This window comes from Mustela nigripes, chromosome 4, assembly GCF_022355385.1.
Source record: "Mustela nigripes isolate SB6536 chromosome 4, MUSNIG.SB6536, whole genome shotgun sequence".
Taxonomy (NCBI): Eukaryota; Metazoa; Chordata; class Mammalia; order Carnivora; family Mustelidae; genus Mustela; species Mustela nigripes.
Window position 1 is genome coordinate 77,754,114 of NC_081560.1, and position 21,250 is coordinate 77,775,363.

Sequence of the window (21,250 nt, forward strand, 5' to 3'; positions counted from 1 at the left end):
ATGTATTATTTTTGAGTTTTTATATTTTTCTAGGATTTTTAAAACAGGTAAAAAAAAAAAAGGAAAAAACAACCAGAACTTTGCCTTTGTATGGGTGAGGGAGGATTAACAGGGAAGAGATATGAGGGACAACTTTCTGGGATTATGAAAGAGCTCTCTATCCTGATAAGGGATTGTGATTACTCAATTATGTGGCTTTTTTCACAACCCATCATATGCACAAGTCAGATTTGTTCATTTGTCTGTATTCAAAATTCACCTTAAGAAAAGGAACAGAAAACAAATATTAAACTCCAAACAATGGAAAAAGAGAGAGAGGGAGAAAGAGAGATGCAGAAAGTTTGAAAATAAAGAGATTGAAGGGGAAAAAAGGGGATGCTTTCTGGTTCCCATGATACGATGAATAAGATTAGAACATTGCATTGATGGGGCCCCTGGATGGCTCAGTGGGTTAAGCCTCTGCCTTCGGCTCAGGTCATGGTCCCGGGGTCCTGGGATTGAGCACCGCGTTGGGCTCTCTGCTCGGCGGGGAGCCTGCTTACCTTCCTCTCTTGCTATCTGCCTCTCTGCCTACTTGTGATCTCTCTCTGTCAAACAAATAAATAAAAATCAAAAAAGAACATTGCATTGATAATCTGTGAACAATGCAAAAGAAATCAGGCTTGCAAAGAACCTATAATAGTTAACAGTCACTGGTGATTCATTATGAGCAAAGCATTGGTATAAGGACGGTGGGTTGTCATTTCATCTTCACCAGCACCCGGTGTGGTGGGGATTATTACCGTCCCCGTCCCTTATGTGAGGATGTGGAGGTACTGAGAAACTGAAAAATTTGCCAGAGTCTCAGACATAGTCATGACCCAGCCCCTGAAGTCAGCTTCATGCTGCATGGAGCCCAGGTGCCTGATCCAGTTTCTTAGGCCATGGTCACTAGCTGTTCTTCACTGAGGCACTTACAGACCAGAGTGAACTGGAAAATTGATTGACAGCAGCACTATGTTCCTATTTGACTGATGGTATGATTTCCAATTGTCAAAATTAACAGAGTTAAGAATTGAAGAAGGACAGATGCTCTATTTAAGATCACTGGGTGGCCAAAAGAGATCTACAGACTTGTGAGATGTTGTGCCTTTTGATAAAGTATGGGAAAAAATAGATTGTCATTGCGACCATTTAGATCATAATCACAGTTTCATATGAGTTGTTGTAAAATATTAGCCCAAATGTGGTAATTGATCATTGGAAAATAAATCGATTTCTACAGATAGAAAAACATCATTAATTAATTCCATACAGCTGCTACTAGTTAGTTCATCTAGTTAGAGGTTTTTTGGGTTTGTTTTGTTTTTTTTTATGGATATGATTTTGGACTTGGAATCAACCCTATGTGTTAAAAATCTTGTTTTCCTTATCTCTGTATCGACTGTTACTCCTCTCAGCGCCTAGTGTTATATTTTTTAGGTTTTTCTCTACATTTAGGTAATTTACATGTCGAAGTCTGGTAAGCAGTAGCAAAGATTGAATGTAGGATAGGAATTACATATATCTCCCAACCCCCCCCCCCCCACACACACAGTCCCATCTCCCGACACACACACACACACAGGCCCCTACTAGCTCCCCATATGAATAACTACTATTCATCTTTCCTAGGAGAAACACTCACAACCCATACAGGGCACTCCTCTTTCCACTTTAAAGAATATGGCATCTTCTCTTTGGAAATCATCTGTTCTGCCTTACCATCTCCATATTTCCCACCCACTTCCAAGCATGTGAACAGCTTCCCTGTCTACCTTTTCTATACCATATCTGAGAGTTTTGGAGGCAAGTAGGTCAAATCCCACTATTTTTAAGTGGGCTATTCCAGAATAAATAGTTATGACATACAAAATTCCTGCCAGTTTGGGGTTATGGTGACGGAAATTGCCTGTAAACCACATTCCTGCTTCTGAGATAATGATCATAAGTCTCTCTTGGCATTTTCCTTCTCTTCTGAACCTGACTAATGAATTGAGATCAGCCAGTACCACCCATGGCTTAGATAGCTTTGGGAGAGTCTGAAGTTTGTGCTTTGGGCATTAAAACACTGCCAGAATGTGAGGTTAGAAAAATCAGCTAAAGTGAAAAATTAATTTTGTTTTCAAAAATAACTTTTATGGTCACAGACTTAGCTTTGTCTTCTTTGCTTTCCGTGGTTCATGCTTCCTTAGATGCTGACCAGAGATGCAGCCAGTATCAGTAGAGCTAGCTACTTGGAACAGCTGAAAGATTATTTTGAGGGATTTCTTAAAGGCCAAGAGAAAATGTAATAACCATTTTATCCAAAGAATGCTCTTTGATAAAGACTTAGCTTTGAACTTCTGAATCCACAGGAGCTCCTTTGGTTCTATTGTTTTGTAAAGAGATTTCCCTTGAGTTGCATATTTTGAATTCTTGCACATTATGCTTACTAAATCTGCTTCTTAAATAACAAGTAAGGAACCTTGAAGATGAGGATGTTCTATATTTCTGGATTTCATGTTATAAGTTTATTATATATATTTTGTCCCACAAGGTGGGCATCTCACAGTGATACGTATATGTACAGTTTATACTTCAGATGCAGTAAAAATAACTTTTGAGAGATAATGGATTTCAGTCCTGTCATAGTGTAAACATTCTGTATTTCACAATCACTGTGAAGGAACTTTTTTGACTTAAGGATATTTATACCCAGAAATCATTAGTATCTGTGATGTTATTTGTCTGGGAAATGAGTAAATGATATAAGTAACACAGATAAAAGAGAAATGGACAAAAACTTTGAAATAGGAGAAGAAAAATGAAAATTAATATACAAAGTCTCATTTCTTACGATGAATTGTAGGGTTTTTTTATACTTTTTTCTTTTTTGTATAGTCTCTTTAGCCTTTCTTTTTCCTTTCCTAATTTTAGATTTTAGTACTAATTTATATGTGAATGTCTTATGATATATGTTATACACGTGTATATATATGATACATGTATATGCATGTATCTCATATAGTCTTTTTTCTTACCACATCCTTTTTGAACCTGGCATAAAGAGAATTCAGCTATCAATTCCATTTGAAAATTTTTACCCTAAAACTCTTGCTATCTCAAAGAATCACAGTAAACCCACAAAACACCAGTATTAGACATGAGGAGGGAAACTCACCCACTTAGTATTTACCATATATTTACTCCTTCTGCAAATATGTATGGTGCAATCACTATGTTTAATAGGTCCAAGAAAAGTCGCAGTTCCCTTTGAATTTCTTTTTCAGATGAGGAGACAAAGAACAGGTAATCAAATAAATGAATATCATCTCAAATAATGGGAAGTGCAATGAAGAATATAAAACAAGAGAGTGACAGGCTCCAAGGATCCTCTTGGACTTTATTGTATCTGTTTTAGGATACCGTGAAAACCATTGTTTTTGTACCTATCTTTTAGATAAGAAGCTCTGAGACTCAGAGCCTGAAGGCCTTGTCCCCAAACAAGAAGTGTGTATTACATGGCAAAATTAAGTTGTGGTTTTTATCTCTGCAGTTCAAGGTCCAGGCTTTTGCTACCTGGTGTTCTTGAGAGAAACATTATTCAGGAATGCAGATATCAAGATACAAAAATATATATAAGTTTTCACCATTAACTTTTTGGGCAATATGTTCTCAATAACTATCAAAGTATAAGTTTTTGATCCTCCAAAACTTATATGTATTTTCATAGGCAAGAAAAACTTAAAATCACCTTTAGAAGTTTTTCTTCTATTGTTTAACTAAAACAATGTATTTAATAGAATGGTTCTTTGTTTTGTTGGAATCTTCTGAGAAATGAGTGGATTAATCTGTATACTTTTCTTTTTTTTATAAATTACTTTATTTAGCTAAGAATGTAGCATGTGTCTCGGGAAGAGATTCATGGTTTTTTGACCCATGTAACTTATTTGATTTGAGTAGTCTAACATTAATTCTATTATCTTGAGTCAGCATGATTTAACAGTGAAGAAAGCCAAACTGCTTAGGTTTTAACTGTTCCTACTACTAGTTGTGAGATATCTGGATGTTTATTTTCTGTTCTGCCCTTTTCTTATTCATAACACAGTAAGTGTTACAGCAAATCTAAATGCATTAATTTATTTCATTCCAATCAGCATATTGTTAAGGTGTGTTCACCCATGTAAAGCACCTCAAACAGTGTTTGGTATAGTAAGCATTTAATAAATGCTGTCAGTTATTATTTTTTGTGAAATGTTATTATCCTGCTCCATATGAATGGTTGCAGACCAATGATTTCCTTCTGGAAACAACTTTGAAAGATATATAGATCCCTCTTGTTTACCACATATATTAAAATAGCTTCCACTTAGTCCCAAACCATTTTCTACTAGAGTTGGTTTCCTTCAGTTAAGTACCACACAAAGATTATAAATTTATTAAAGGTACTCTCCAGTATTTTTACTATTATGGTCTTCTAGTAGGTAATAAGCCCTTACAGTGAAAAAGATCATTGTTGGCCTTGATAAGAGTAATGTCATTGATTGGTTGGTAGCCCTCAGAGTGGGTTAAAATGAATCATAAAATCACTCAGGGGTTCAGACCACATGATGCAATCTAAAGTGGGCATTTTTGTTGTCAAGTTCATGGGAAAAGAAGCTGACTTGCTCTGAATACCTCTCCCTAAGTATTTAGTGAACAAACATTATCAATCTTATAGTAGGAATTCTCATGTAATACATGTATTTTTCTATAAAGCAAGTCATTGATGGTTTAAGTTTAGGAGATGTGCCATATTTGAATGGGGTCACTTGCTTTCCCAGATGTATTTTCTCTAAATTGCGGCTGTTGGGCTTCTGTAGTTTTAAGAGTTCAAGGATAATCTTACTGTGTATGTGATATTTAACTGTCAACAGTTAATAACAATAGTTTCTGAGTGCCCATTACATTTCTGGCCTTGTTCTGGCAGCAAACAGAAGAGGCCAAAATCCCTGTCATCATGTGGTTTATACACTGATATGGAAAGTCAGACCATACATAAGTACATTGCATAGCAAAAATAGAAGATGAAAAATGCTATGGAGAGAAATGAATCAGGAAAGTTAGCTAAAGAATGGTGGGGATGTGGTAGTCAAGTATGGTGGAAAGGAAAAGATCTCACTGGGAGAGTGATATTTTCACGAGTACTTAAAGAAATTGTTGTTAAAATTATGGGTATACTTGGGAAAGCAATATTTTTTCACAAAAGGAACATCAAATGCAAAGATTATGAGGTGAAAATGTGTCTGCCATGTTTAAGGATCCTAAGGAAGACAGTATGGCTGAAAAACAGTTGGATGGGGGAAAACGTTTGACAAAATCAGAGCGTTAATGGGAGGAAAAAGGATTAGATCCTTCCACTGTTGTCATTGTTAAAATATTGGCTTTTAGTCTGAGTGTTATGGAAATCACACTGGGGAATTTTGGCACAAAGGTGACACAATCTGACTCATTGTTATCGGATCATTCTGGTTTCTGTGTTGTAAATACACCAAAAGGGAGAATTCAGGGAAATGGACATGTTGTAATGATGCAGGTGAAAAATGATGGTCTTTGGGCCAGATCAATGAGGTTTCAATGAGGTAGGAAAAGAGGATGATATGTAGGTAGAGCCAACAGGATTTTTTGATGGATAAAATATAAAGTAAAAGATAGAGGAGTCAAATCTGACTCCATCTTTTTTGTTTTGTTTTAACTTAAGGATGGAGATACCATTAATTGAAATAGAGAAGACTATGAAGGAAGTAGATTTTGGAGGGAAATCAAGTGGACATATTTGTTTGAGAAGACAAGATTACTAGATGTCTAAGTAAGATGAGAGGAAGGCATTTGAGTATATAATTGCTAGAGTTCATGGGACATATGACTGGGGATATGAATTTGGCAGTTAGCCTATAGAAAATTTTAAATCTATGAGACTCTAAAAGATAACTAAGAGACATAGAAGAATTTGAAGGATTGAGTTCTGGGAATCTCTCAAGCAAGGAAAGTAGAGAAAAGAATGATGAGCATCAAAGTGAACTGAAAAGAAGTGCCCATGTAGGAGAAAAATCAGTAGTTATAGGACACCGGAAGTCAATGAAGAAAGTAAAGGAAAAGGGATTATCAGCAGTGTCATATTCAGCTAATGTGTCTTCAAAGATAACAAGTAAAAATTAACATTAAATTCAATAAGAGTTCACTGTTGACCTTGATAAAGGCAGTGTCGTTGAGTGGGAAAGCCAAGGCAGTTAGGATGGATACTTAAGAGCATTGGTTCAGGGACTGTAGGCAATTATAGATAATTCTTTCAAGGATTTTTTTCTGTAATGGAGACATGGGCAGTTGTAGCCAGAAGGAAAATAAAATCAAGAGATTTGGGGTTTTTTGTGAACTAAATAACATCATAATTATATTTTAGTTGAAATAATCTAGGAGAGAAATAATCCATGATTCAGAAGAGATGTGAGATAATCCATACCTTACTGAAGAAAACATTGATGAAACACCATTCTTTTCTCTAAAACAGGCTACTTTTATGTTTTTTATTTTATTTTATTTTTTAAGTAGGCTTCCTGTCCAGCGTAGAGCCCAGTGTGGTGCTTGAACTCACAATGCTGAGATCAAGAATCTGATGCTTAACTGACTAAGCCACCTAGGAGCCCCAGGCTACTTTTAGAACAAATGTTAATGAAACTGGCTTATTTTGCATAATGAACTATTATCTGGGTCATTGTTGATATCAGCTATTATTTAGATGGAAACAGAGGGCAAACAGATAGAGAACTGTTTAAGGAGGAATGTGTTCAGTTAGATACAGTGTTATAGATTATAAGTAGTATATATGTTTATTGATTTGGATAGAAAACTCCAGGAACATGAAATAACAATCCCAAGGTCACATAAGAGATAATTAAAAAACAACAACAAAAACTGATCCCTCTCTCCTGCTTTTCAGTTCAATGGTATTTATACTACAGTTTGCCTGCATCCAAGCCTATTAATTAATAATAATTAAAATCTATTTAATACTGTATTTGAGCACTGTTCTAAACATTGATTGTGGAGTTTCACAAAATGATGGAAGTTACACAGTAGTGTAAGGTACAACATAAGACGTAATATTTTCATAGAAGTATCACACAAAAAAGCATTCTTGGAATTAAGAAGATGTGTAAATATCGCTGATGTCTACAAAGGTCATCAATATCCTCCGAGCAGGGTAAAAGAGAGCTACATCCTGAGACACTTCGGGTGTGTCTTTGGCTATGTGTAGGCCTGGGAGGGACTTTAGGATGGTCTTTGCTTAAGTAAAGGCAATTTTTTTCTGGGATTAAACCCAGTCAGCTCTTTTTTGGTTAAAAAAGTTCCTTTTAAACAGATGTTATATATGGTTGATTTACTATTCCATGAATTATTAAGGAGATAAAATTTTGTATATGCCACTGCTTGTTTTAGGATTTTGCTTACCTAAAATTTAGCTCTAATTTTTTGGATCTTATTAAAGAAATTTTTACAATGATCTTCTTTCAGTACATGTGTAAAAATATAAATTCAAGGTCATTTTAAAAATTAATGTCTTTCTTTTCACAGAAAATTTGATAAATTGCCTCTCTGCTTCTTAAGAAGTTGTAATATATATTTTGTACTTTTGTAAGAGTCCTTTAAACATGCTGATTTAATCCTATTAATTAAAAGAGGCATAAATTAGAACTAAGTGCTTTTTACTTCCAAAGAGAGATACTCACTCATAAAGAGGTTTGTCTGAAGCTACAGTGAGCCAGACACAGTCAAGAAAGTAAGATAAATATTTTAGTAATCCCAGTGGAATGATGAAGTGGAAGAAGCAATAGAACTTGTCTGTGGGTACATTCCGTAAAAATATAAGTAGAGTTGTTTTGAAAAAGAATCTCGTTTTTCTAAATAAATGCTAAATCTTCAAATATAAAATATAGCTGTAGTGGTTGACAGGGCTTCACTTCAGAAGACCTTGATTTTAGCTGTTTCTCTGGCATCATTAGAACGATGATTTGCTCTTTCTGAGTTTAGTTTTTCTCATCTGGAAAATGGTGATAATCCTCTGGTTCTCCTTCAGGATCAAATTAAATAAAACAGGAAAAGCTCCTTGAGCTTTACAGAGCACAAAATGAATATCATGACAGGTTTCAAAGAGAGTCCAAGCAACATGTACTGAATTAACTGAAGTACAAATGGAAGGTCTTTACAAATACAATTATGTTTAGGCATCTCTGGTAGGATTTCTGCTGCTGCATTTAACAGGAAATTTGCTTAAAAGTCAAGAATGAATCATTATTTGTCATTTTTGCATCTTCCTTCCGGGTTAATGCATATGAAGTACAGGTACTTCCCTACTTTGTAAGAGAAAACCGAGGGGGAATAGTTCGCATATTATTGATTTAAACCAAGCAGGTCATTTATTACTTATAGCAATTAAGTTGGTTATAATTTAAGTTAGGCTAATTTAGAATAAATTAGGGATGTGCAGATTTGACCAAGGTCGAATTGTAAAGGGGGAAAAAAAAATCTGGCCTTCTTGCATAAACTAACACATATCATGTTCCAAGTGTTTGCAAGAAACTCTAGTGTGAAGAGGGAGGGGTCTAGCTCTTCTCTTCAGTGCAGTGGGTTCACTTTGCACTTTAGCTTTTCTGCTCCAGCTTTTGTTCAAGGATCCGGAGCATCAGCATAATCTGGTAGCTTGTTAGAATTAAATAATCCTAGCCCCTTGCCCTCTTCTAAATGAGAAACAAGAATCCTAGCTGACTTGAAAGCATGTTAAATCTTAAGAAGCCCTGTTCTAGAGTGTTCTGTTTCAGACCTCCTTCTCTTTCCCCTCCCCTCACCCCCAAGCATTTGGAGATAACAACAGGAACCTTTAATGACTGCAAAGCATTAGAGCCACAGTTAGGTCTTCTAATGGTACATTAACCTCTCTAAATTATTAATAAGCCCATAAATTCTGATTTAGATGGAAGCTAGGTAAACCAACACACATAAGAATCACTAGTTTGAAAAATTGATGGTTAAGTGTTTATTAGACTTCTTATATGCAAGAAGTGGCCATAAATTACAGCATTGATTTAGACATTATTCTTATCTACAAGGGCTTCTACTTTTTTTTTTTTTTTAAGGGACAAAGTAATTGCGAATATATTAATGCTGTAAGATTAGGATAATTTTAAAATAAATGTTGTTGAAGAATTTTGAATAAGGTTGGGTATGAAATGGAACTTCGAACATTGGACAAAACTCAGACTTTATTTAATGAATTATATATTGACACTGGAGGATTTTGGTCATGACCTAACTTAATTGTGATTTAGGAGGAAAAACAAAATAGACAACATCATGCGGTAGAGACTAGTGAAGGAGGAAGGCATAGAACAAAGTTGTTTATGAGTCAGTTGGGGATCTTGGCTTGACTGACAATAGGAATAAATATTTGAGGAGGAAGAATAAAAAATGTGCATGATCGAATCTGTAAGACTAAATTTAGCTGGGTGTTGGTGGGAGGGAAGTGAAATAGACTTAGAAGTACCGATTATTGGGGTGCCTGGGTGGCTCAGTGGGTTAAGCCTCTGCCTTCAGCTCAAGTCAGGATCTCAGGGTCCTGGGATCAAGCCCTGCATCAGGCTGTCTCTGCTCAGCAGGGAGCCTGTTTTTCCCTCTCTCTCTGTCTACCTTTCTGCCTACTTGTGATCTTTCTCTCTGCCAAATAAATAAATAAAATCTTAAAAAAAAAAAAAGTACCAATTATTTAAATACAGGAAAAAAGAGTAAGGGACCAAGGAAGGAGAGCTAAAAAGGATTCTGATTTTTTGGGCGTGGGAACTAAGTCATGTTGTTAAGTCATCAAACTCAGTAAGATCAGTTGATTGGGGGGAAAACTACAGTATCAAACAGGTTATTGGAAATTCTGAACTGTGATTTGATAGAGGCAGTGCAGTTTTAGGTATTTTATTCAAAGTCATCAGCAGAGTTCTAGCAATTTGTGAGACAAAAACTTATAGGAAACTATAAATGGAAAACATTATTTCAATGCTTATGCCTATGAATATGACTTGAAATTCAGGAAAACATTATTCTATGACTGTATTTTTAATCTCTCTTTTGGAAGTCTGTGTGCATATTTTAATGCAAAGTCTCTGGACACCTCTACCAAGAATATCTTCCTTGAGCATGTGAATAGAGGACATTTTCTGGAGAAACCTAGAGAAAAATTCTACCAGGAATTGACCTCTGTTTGTTGGGAGTGAAAAACAAAACTAAAGTTTTTTTGGATTAATGGAAATTAAATTTTAGGTCAGATATCACACTGAGTACCCAGCATGATAAATGAAAAACAGCAACAAACAAACAAAATCCAAGATGTAGTCACTCCAATTATTTTAAACTTCATAATAGCAAGAGTGAAGAGGTGATTCAAATAACTTCCAGAAAAAATAAAGACATATTCAAAGGTTGGGGATACAATGGCATGAGACTTCTCAGTCATGACTTTGAAAGCTGGAATGTCATGTTCATGTGCTTCAGATCACTGAGAGTGAATGCTATTCAACCCAGAATTCTGTATTTAGCCCAATTTGTAATAATTAGAGGGATTTTCACCCATGGAAAGTTTTAAAAATTTAAGTCTCAGTCACCCTTTCTTAAGAAGGTTCTGGAGATGTGCTCACCAAAATTAAGAAGATAAACCAAGGAGGAAGACACAGGATCTAGGAGAGGTGGGATTAGTAATAAGAGAGAGGTGGAAGGAAGTTTGAAAAAGCTGTCCATCAGGGGAGAGAACAGACCATCCAATCTGTGAGGAGAAGAAAGGGCCCAGTTGAGATGTCTCCAGGAAAAAAACAAAAAAAAAATGATCTGACAGAATTTCATATGAAAATTTTATGGAGGCACCTTTCAGAAAGTGTGGAAAGATTTAATCATGATTTTGGGGCGCCTGGATAGCTCAGTCATTAAGCGTCTGCCTTCAGCTCAGGTCATGATCCCAGGGTTCTGGGATTGAGCCCCACATCAGGCCCCCTGCTCAGCGGTGGGAAGCCTGCTTCTTCTTCTCTCACTCCCATGCTTGTGTTCCCTCTCTCACTGTCTCTCTCTCTGTCAATTAAATAAATAAAATCTTAAGAAAAAAAAAAGACGATCATGATTTCGAAACTAAGCATATGTCATAACTAGGAAATTATCAATAAAAGAAACAGGTTTTTTTCAAGAAAAAAAAGTATAATGTTTTCCTGAAAATTACTTTTCTCAGTAGGAAAGAATATTTACGTTTTGAAAATAATGGAGTCACTGAATATAGTGTTCGTAAAAATGGGTGTGTTATTACTACATTAGGATCTTGATTGGAGGGAAAGAGTTGGCATCAGAAATTTAGATTGTCAACTTCTATAAATGGGAATCCAATGAAAATATTTGTAAATTCTGTTTTCAAAGATAGTAGTATATTCGTATTGTTTAGAAATATAAAACGGAAGAGAAAGTAAACGAAATGTTTTATTATGGGGACTAGATTGGAGGTGGACAAAAAGGAGGAAGATGGCTTACATATGCCTTTTAATATTACTTTTTGGTATGCAGATACTTAATTTTGATGAATATAATTAATTTTAAAAAGTAATGTTGTTATAAAATATTGTCCTTTTCAAAAGTTATTCTCACAGCTCTTTGCTCTGTACATTCATTTGTCATGATCTTAGCTTAAGGAATTATTTGTTCCTGTTGTATTTGTCTTGCTATTTAGAATTCATACCAGGTGGTATTTTAAGGTATGCCCCTCTGATTTTATAAAAATTAAATTTACATACGTGATTGAAAACCAATCCAAATGCATTTGCAACATGGTATCTTGATTTTAAACATTCCTTAAAATTTGAAAATTGAGAACATCTTCAGACCATGAAGGGAGTTAAGAAAATAATTGTCAAACTAGAATCAGTCTTCCTGAAATTATCCTGTCAACTACTTCAACTACTTCTGACCTTGTTTTTCTGGAAATGTACTAGGTACTTAAAATGTTAGCCTTCTTTTACAGGTCAGTGGGAAAAATTATCATAGCAAAGCTTTTGAGATTTTAAAAGGACTTATAATCATAAATTATGAATCTCACGTGTGATGGATTATATAAAGCATCTGCTGTTGAAAGCTAGCCAAATAAGAATAAGCCTGTGATTTAAAAGCATGGATGTTGATGGAAATGTGACAATGTAAAATTGTCATACTCTACCGCACATCCTGTCCTGGCAAGAACAAAGCTCTGATGATATAATAGGCTTTATTTGTTTCTAATTTATGTTTCCCTACATGGTACCATCTGATTTATTATTGAAATAGAGAATGTTTTAAAACCTAATGAGAAGAATGATCTTCAGCATTCCATTGCAGAAGAGCAAATGGAAATCTGATTTTTTTTTCTTTTTTCTTTTTTTTTTTTTTTGGAAGGAAGGAGAAAAACAGGGCTGGACTTCTCACTTAGGAAAGTATAAAGATAATATAATACTCACCTATAATTTTGAAGCAGTCTTTTCAGTCTTTTGTAAGGGTTTTGGGTCTGAATAATATTTTTTTCTTGATATATTTGATATTGTTGAGCAGTTAGCTATGGAGACTGATTGTACATAAATAGAGAATAATTTGTGTTTTTGATAGGTGGAAGTGAGCTATCTTGGCAACCAAAATCTTTTCATATGATCTCCCGCCTCAGAAAACCAATTGAAAGTCAGGTGGGGCCAATTTAAGATGAGTTAAATTTCCAAAGTTTGATTCCAAGACAGAATCCATGCGTTTCCTTGGATCAAATGGTGAGGAAGCAAATACAAGCTCACAGCGAGCCAAAGGAACTCAGTGAACAACAACATTAGGGACTAATTTTCATTTGGAATGAATAGCTAGCTCCTTTTACTCAACTCTTGACCCAAACTGAGAACAGGCTTTTTGGGGGGGAATGGTTTGGTAGCCAAAACATCTCTGGAAACAAAGTCAAGAAGGAATCCATAGAAGGAATCTTTAGATACTAACAACATGAAAGCCTTGGGGATTCAGAGATCAAGGGAGGAAAGCTGAATTTATGGGGAAGACAGGAATAAAAACTTCTTTACTTCTTTACTCAGACAGCTCTTCAAAGAACACGCTAGAGAGGTGACCGTATTTCAAGAAACCTCAGAACAGCCTTACTGATATAATGGTGATTTCCTTCCAAGACAAGTAGAGTGGGTGTGATAAGGTTTTGTGCTGAATATTTTGAGATCGTAGGGAAAAGCAATCAAGTTTTGATCTGGGCCCATTTTGAGTTGAAAGCTTTCTGTGCTGAAGAATTCTATTCCTTACATTGGAGTAGATTAGAAATTGACTTTCCTCAAAGGTGATTTTCTTTTAACCCCATGAAGTTCTGCCTTTAATAACTTTGATTATCTTCTTAAAAAAATAATCTGTTAAGTGTTCTTCTTTAAAGGTTATGGGAAGCCATTTTTTAGCTACATTGTCTTCTTGTAAGAGAAACTGTCAACTCCACCCTGTTCAGGATTTCTGGCAATAAATGTGATTTCAAGGGTATGGGATCTTGTTCACTTAACAAACATTGAGGAAGTCTGTCTTACTTAATCCTAAATTTATTAGATTCAAAGTGACTAACCACTCCCTTCCTTTCTGGGGTGAAGAGGAAGAATGTAGACCATCAGGTCAAATGTTCTTCAGGCTGAATGAACAATTGTATTAAGGGACACTAAAAGGGAGATACAAAGAATTCTTTTCAGAACAAAGGTTTATTTCAAATAGGGGCAGTGATTACGGGATCTGTAGCCTTGCCCTCACAGAGAGGGCATCTGGCTGCGAGTGAGGACTTTCACTGTTAAGAGTAAATTGGTTCTGTGAAGCCCACTTAACCATTCTGGACCTCACTGCATCGGTAACACATGAATCCGACAAGGAATATTGATAGAATGAATTTCCTTCTAGTTGGAATTTCTTTATGCTCTATTTCTGTTCTTCCCAATGGTAGAGGGGATCTGCTCCAAGAAACAGAGCAATGCTGAGAAAGAGGTAGGTGAGGGAGAGTTAACTTGATACCTCCTTAATTTTAGCAAAGTTAGGCATAAGGTTCTAATGCCATGGAACTCCATTATTGGAAGGAGCTTAGAGACCATTTGGTGTCTCCACCCACAGGTAATGATGGGAGAACTAAGTAGCATTATTTGGCTTGGTAAAAGAAAGGCAGACAGGAATTTTTTTCCATTTCACTATTAAAGATATTTAGCAGCCTACAACTTTACTGCTGTCCTCTGTTACAAGCATATTTTCATTTTTGTTGTGGAAGAGCATTTCCTCTGCGCTCGGCTGTCCAATCCTTGAGAACTTGTTGCCAGAGTCTTTGCAATATGGGCAGAGTATACTTGGTGGTCTTAGGTGACTCAGTTGTTTGCCTTCAAAGTCAAGTTTTATAAAGGTAGTGACTCACTTTTTTAGTGCTAGAAGTGAGAAATTATTCAAAACATGGGTATTAACTACATCTGGGAAGTACACAGTTTCTGTGACTTTTGGACAGGTATCAGGAGATGTTGATGAAGACTCTGGATGTACCCTTCAGAAAAGTGCACACACAGATACAGACATAGGAAAAATCATGTTATTGGTAGGGGTTTTGGATCCTCAGAACCATCCTGTTGCTCTGCCGTGGTTAATTGATCTTGGAACATGAACACTTTGTCTGTGTCATCATTTGATTAAAATCCACCGTGGAAATGATGTCCATATTTTCCCTAGTGGAATAAATTAATAATCCTTGTTTCATTTATTTCAGAAAAAAAATCAGCTTGTAGCTTTTCCAAAAGTATATTGCTAGACCAAGAGTAAGGATTTGAGGGCCTGGGACATTGAGAGACCCTACAAGCTGAGAATAAGGCGATAGGACAATGAATTGCTACAAGAACAGTTAGAAGGAGTGATTACGGTGGATTAGGTCAAAGATGTAGGTAGACAGAACAAAGAATGCATTTAGGACCTAGAGGCAAAGGCTGCTGTCCTCTGAGGAGAGGTGAGGCGGGCTGAGTATGTACAGAACAGGCCTCTCTGAATGGCGTGTGTAAAGCAACACACTTGCCCCACCATGCAGAGTTTCTGTTCAAAAAGCACTACACACTATGGACAGTCTTAAAAATTATATGTCTGAGAATTGCCACTTTAGGAGAAGAAGAAAATAAACCTCTGAACTATATTGCCAAATTTTTAGTCTTTAACATTCATGAATTTTCAGCCTTCAGAGCCTGCATCCATTTCTGATCCCAGAAATCCTAGGGGTGTATTAGTTACAGGTGTGAAGATGCAGGGTCTGGAATTAACAACCCCCCATCCACACCCCTGGTTGTTGTTGTGTGGTATTTTTTTTTTTTCTTTTTCCTCCCCCACCCCCGGACTTTAGCTGTTGATCCTGTGGAAACAGAAATGAGTTTGCTTGGTTTGGCAAAAATGCAAGAAAGATAAGCTGCTTGGGGAAGAGGGAACCTGTTCCAATCCCTGTCCCAAGGTCTTTTCAAAATGTATGCGTCAGCCTGAGAAATTTTCATGTGTAATGCCTAAGTCTAATTATTTAGTTTGGCTACAAAGGATTGGTGAAGGATGCTTTAATCGTTTTGATGCTAACATTGTTACAAGGCAACATTAAATCATTTTGAAATGATAATACTTTACGTTAGTCATTATTTTCACAGCTGTTTGTCCTTGTCACATTTGAAACTAAACCCAATAGAATTGGTTATAGTAAAAGAAAGCGAGTGACTACTTCAATTTTATTTCCCTGGTGGTACCAAAAGAAACAACAAATGAGAGGCAAGATTCTTTAACATCTCGCTCCCCTCATTAGCATTGCCATAACTCAGGGTCTTACCATCTTCCAGAAACTTCTGAGTAGTCTCTTTGCTCCCACTTTTCCAATTCCCATCCATCCTAAACACTGCAGCCAGACTTTTTTCCCCAACACTCAGTTAAAGTCTTTGTCACTTTTCTGTGTAATATATTTTAGTGACTTCTGGTTACCTAGATGATAACCAAACTCCCCAGCGTGCCATTTTGGGCTCTGATTATCTGGAGGCTGTGTTGATGTCCAGCCTCACATGGACAGTATATGTTCTAGCATTCCAAATTATACTTTAATTCCACAAATATTTAATAAGTACTTAATTTGTCTCCAGGACACTGAGCTAGTGATTTGGATTCAATGATAAGTTAGACACAGTCTTTCTGCTGAAGGAGCTGACACTGCAGAGTAGGAGACATATTAAAAATGCAGTGTCTGAAGGTCCCTGGGGGGCGCTCAGTCCATTAAGCATCTGCTTTTTGCTCAGGTCATGATCCTGGGATTGAGTCCCCCACTGGGCTTCCTGCTCAGCGGGAGTCTGCTTCTCCTTCTCTCTATGACCTTCCCCCGGCTTGTTCTCTCTCTCCCAAATAAATAAATAAAATCTTTAAAAAAAATTTTTAATACATTGAATACGATGTATGATGCCATTGTACAGTCCCGTGTTCTTCTGCCTTAAATAAACTTTTCTTTTTATCTTTCCTGTAAAACTTCCATTTGTCTTTCAACACTATTATTGGTTATCATCTTCTTTTATATGGTGATACACAATTACTTGAAAGATTTCTTTTGTGTATACTTGTATTAGAATTTATTTCACTTATATTGTATTTTGTATGTGTATCTATTTATGGATTGATCTGTGAGCCCCTTGAAGGCAGGGCTTAGTCATGACCACACCCTTAACAGCATGCTCAATGCCTAACACGTAATAGATTCTTATAATTATCTGTGGACTGACTAGCTTTTTTTTTTTTTTTTAATCGAGGCTTCATGTCTACTTAAAGTGTGGAGTCCAACCAATGTGGGGCTTGAACTCATGACCTTGAGATTAAGACCTGAGCTGAGACAAGAGTTGGACACTTATCTGAATGAGCTACCCAGGCACCCCCTGAATAGCTTTTTAATATTAGTCCAGTTTTATTAAAAAAAAATACAGAGGAATTCTCATCTTCACAACTCAGGTTTAAGGGAAGGCAAGAGAACATTCTTCTTTCATAGAACTTACTTTGCCCAAGCTGAAATTTAATAATCGTACTCAAAGTAACAGTCAATATTTACTGAACTTTTCCTATCTTCAGGCTATTGTTTTAAGAACCTTGTATAAATGATCTCTTTTAATCATCCTAACAATTATATGAGCTGGGAAGTATAATGACTTCCTCTTCATAGATTTTGTAGAAAGTTTAAAAAATACATCATCACGATTGCAATCGCCGATAGTTATATAGAACCTACTGAGTGCTCGGCACCATTCTGATGCTGATCATATATGAAGTCCTTTATTCCTCACAGCTCCATGATTTATTAACAGCTTATATAATTCATTCCTCATTTCTGCTTTATGGTTAGTATGGAATGTTTATTGGATATGAGTCCTACAAAAATAAGCTTACGTATTTGTAGATGCTAGAAAATATTATTCCATGTGTCTCTGGTCTGAAAACCTGTTAAAGTTATATCAAGCTTAATAGAAAATAATTAATGTAGAGTTCAGACTTCTATCCAGTGTACATAAAGCATGATTCATGAACATTAATACCATATTTGCCTGAGAATTCAGATAGTATTGTATCTTCTCCAGCATAGAGTCTCATGGTTTGTCAAAACTAAGATCAAAATCTGTCTTGCTGAATAAGGGAAATAACATTTAACCACTATAAATTAGTAAATTAGTAAAAATAAAAAGGTGAAATAATAATAAATCCTGCAGTTGATATATGGAATATATAGACTTTAAATTTCAAAGACTCAAAGATCCCTTTTACAGAGATTAAACAATGCCATGATACATTTTAGAAGTATCTTGATACCTATTCTGAGACATCATCTTTTCATATTTTTCTCATCAATTAATAATAACTTACTTGAAAATAATGCTTTAGTTTTAAAGTCCAGCAATATCTAATGGACTTTAATAAGGAATGAGTGATATTATTACTTTATTGGTATTCAATATTATACAGTTGTAGAAAATGAGAAGCTAAGACAAATACTTGAGGCAAAATCTGTTGAAAAGATTTGGATTTCTATAAACCCAGACCTAGATTTAAATAAGTCTGTCCATATCACAACTGTGACTGAAAAAAAGAATTAGGACATACAGACACGTGTCAAAGAGAAATGGAGACTGGGACTGAGGTCACATTATCAACTTTACCACCACGTGACATTGTGACTTTAGGGCCTGTGGCTTCACCTTGGAGGAATTAAATACCTTCATTTATAAAATCATGATTTAGTATTAATTGAGTTTCAAGGTCTCTTCTTGCTTTACAGTTTTGATCCCGATACTGGTTTAGGGTCATATATCTTTCAGAACCCATCTTCTCGGATTTGGCTACTTTGTTTACTTTCTGAATACATGAACTAGGAAGAGTATAATCCTCCAAACTCACCCATGAGTCTTAATGTTATCAAAAGTAGAGGGCAAAGAAATGCTCTGAGGTTTGTCACAATCAGTTCGATGCTAACTTTGCCTATATTAATTGATTTAATCCATGTGCAAAGGTGCTATATAATGATGCTTTAATTTATGACTTAAGAAGATGACCAGAGTTGTGAAATATTTTGCATTTAATTGCTTTGATACTCATTTTAGTGTCTTTCATTTTTTCATGTTAGATCCATATTGTATCAATAAAATACAAATGTCATAAATCATATTGATTTCTACATGAGTGTGTGCTTAAAACTGTATATTGTTTGCTTGTATCTAAATTGAAGCATTCATGCTGTATTTATTCATTTACAGAGTGTGAAAAGTGTGTATTGAGGCAAATAAATATTTTGCCAATTAATTTTTTCCTTCTTTCTATTCTCCTTTTACTTTCCCATAGACTTGCTGCTTTCAAATAGCTGCATACCCTTTTTGGGTTCATCAGAAGGACTAGATTTCCAAACCATTCTGTTGGATGAGGAGAGGGGCAGGCTGCTTGTAGGAGCCAAGGACCACATCTTCCTGCTCAGTCTGATTGACTTAAACAAAAATTTTAAGAAGGTCAGTTTGTTTTTACAAAGTTGACTGAATATCCATTTATCTTCATCTGTGCCTTCCTTTTCTTTTGTTTTAAGTGACTCAATGTCAAATCACTAGGTCATTTACATGTCCAAAAGGAGCATATTAAAAGGACACCTTGCTTGGGCTACACGTTTTAGATTTTTGTGGATTTAAGTACATATACATATTCTCCGTTTAGAGTGAATAAGCATAGTAATAAAACCATTGAGAATATGAATGAAAGAGATTATACAAGAGAAATGCAATGGTTTAGATTGAAAATCTGGCAAATGGGTTATTAATAATTAACATTTATATCTAAAGCAATTATTGCAAAATTAAGTTTTGTATTAACTTTCAATTAACAACCATACTTTTAAATTGGCAGTGTGACTATGGTGGCATTTTAACACCACACTGTTTTTTTTTTTTCCCCTACACTCTTGTATTTTCACTGAATAGTATTCTCCAATGGCCCAATCACACTCAGAGGGTAAGATTAGTAATAACCCAAATATGAGCTCATGAAAAGCAATCTACCACTAAAAGAAAATATATGCTAATTATTGAAAAAAAAAAAAGCAGCTGCTGCTGTGCTTTACATTTGCAGTAGGAACATGGTACCCAAAGGAAACAGTGTCACACTTTAGGCTTTATAAATTATGACCAGCTGGTACTTTAACAAATACCATTATCTGTGCAAGCCAAAATGGATGCCAAGACTGGAAGGGATTGAAGGATGAGAAGTCATAATCCTTGACCCATTCTGCATCTACGAGACATCTTAGATTGTTTTCTCTTTCTCTCCTTTTTCAGAAGTATTCCCACCACCCTCAAAAAAAATGCTAAGAGCCATTAAAGATTTCAGGTCAATAATTTCCAACACTGAATTAATAGAGGATTCTTTCCATTCAGAAAGGGCTATTCATAGGTCATCATAGAACTTTGAAGCTTCAAATAGCTTTCACCTCAATGATCACTTTTAAACCTCTAATTTGGAAATGCTTTTAATAACTAAATATTTATTGCTCAGTTATTTAATATCATTCAGGACTAGGAGATTTAGTCTAGATAGGCAAAATATTTATCTCCATATATATTAATATTGCTTAGTTAATGCCTGCATCAGAACAGTTTTTTGCCTTTTAATAATTTAATTTTTAAGTAGTTCTCCTGCCCATTTTTTAGGTCTACCAAAAGAAAAGGAGATACCTCTTATGAATGCTCAGACTTGAAAAAGAAATAGTCTTTGAATGCAAGTGTATATGCATGTATTAGATGATTCTAGAAGGTTTGAGGGTAAAATGTTACCAGTAGTTGTTCTTGATTTGTGGTCGTCCAAATACACTTACAAATTCATAAGATTATCTTCTTAAAAAAAATTAATTCTGTAGTTTGATAAGCTGTGAATTATGTGCTAGAATTTGAAAAGCTTACCTTCATTGTGCCATTATGATTCCATTCCATTTATTTTTAAGGGTGTATTTTTTCCTTAGTAATTTTTTTAAAAAAGTGTTTGTATCAGAGAGCCTATTGATGGTATCAACTAATAGCTCATTCATCAATAAATATCTTAAGAGATAACTTCTTTTATGAAAGCCACTAAAGAAAATCTTAGTTTCACAGTTTTGCTTTAAGAGCTCCTACATAGCTAACAAAGCATTTTTCTAAATATGTCTCAGTTTTAGTATAAGAGCAAAAAGCGATTCATACTTTTAAGGGAATTTGTTCTTATGCTATTCTCTGCCTTCAGGGATTAGAAGAAAAAGTTCATTTATCTGAAATGAGTGTATTAGATCATTGCTTAAAATAAGTTCTGATAACATAACTTCCTTCTGTGACTATTTTAAGCAAATCTCTCTTTGGCTGCATTCCATCCTTGAAATGTGCTAATATTTAATAAAATAAATGTTTATGAAATATTGATTTCCCTCATGATACTATTGAAATAAATGGTTATTTGAACACATTGTAAAATTAGGGACTGTACCAGAGATTTTCTGCCCAGCTGATATTCCTTTATCTTTATAAAATGTATAATTCATGAAGAGGTTATGTATACAAAAGAAATAATTTATGTTTATGTAGGTATTCACATTGAAAATTTATATAAATCACTCCAGTGCTAAAAGGTACTCCACAGT

At 35.2% G+C, this 21,250-nt stretch overlaps 1 protein-coding gene across 2 annotated transcripts in view; it reads left to right on the forward strand.

The window, feature by feature from the left end:
* SEMA3D (semaphorin 3D) overlaps positions 1-21,250 on the forward strand; it is a 203,459-nt gene that overhangs the window by 77,437 nt on the left and 104,772 nt on the right. For both annotated transcript variants that reach the window (XM_059396942.1, XM_059396943.1), the window contains exon 3: positions 18,946-19,106. In XM_059396942.1, the coding sequence (XP_059252925.1) occupies positions 18,946-19,106 (161 nt within the window). The remainder of the gene's footprint in view (positions 1-18,945; positions 19,107-21,250) is intronic.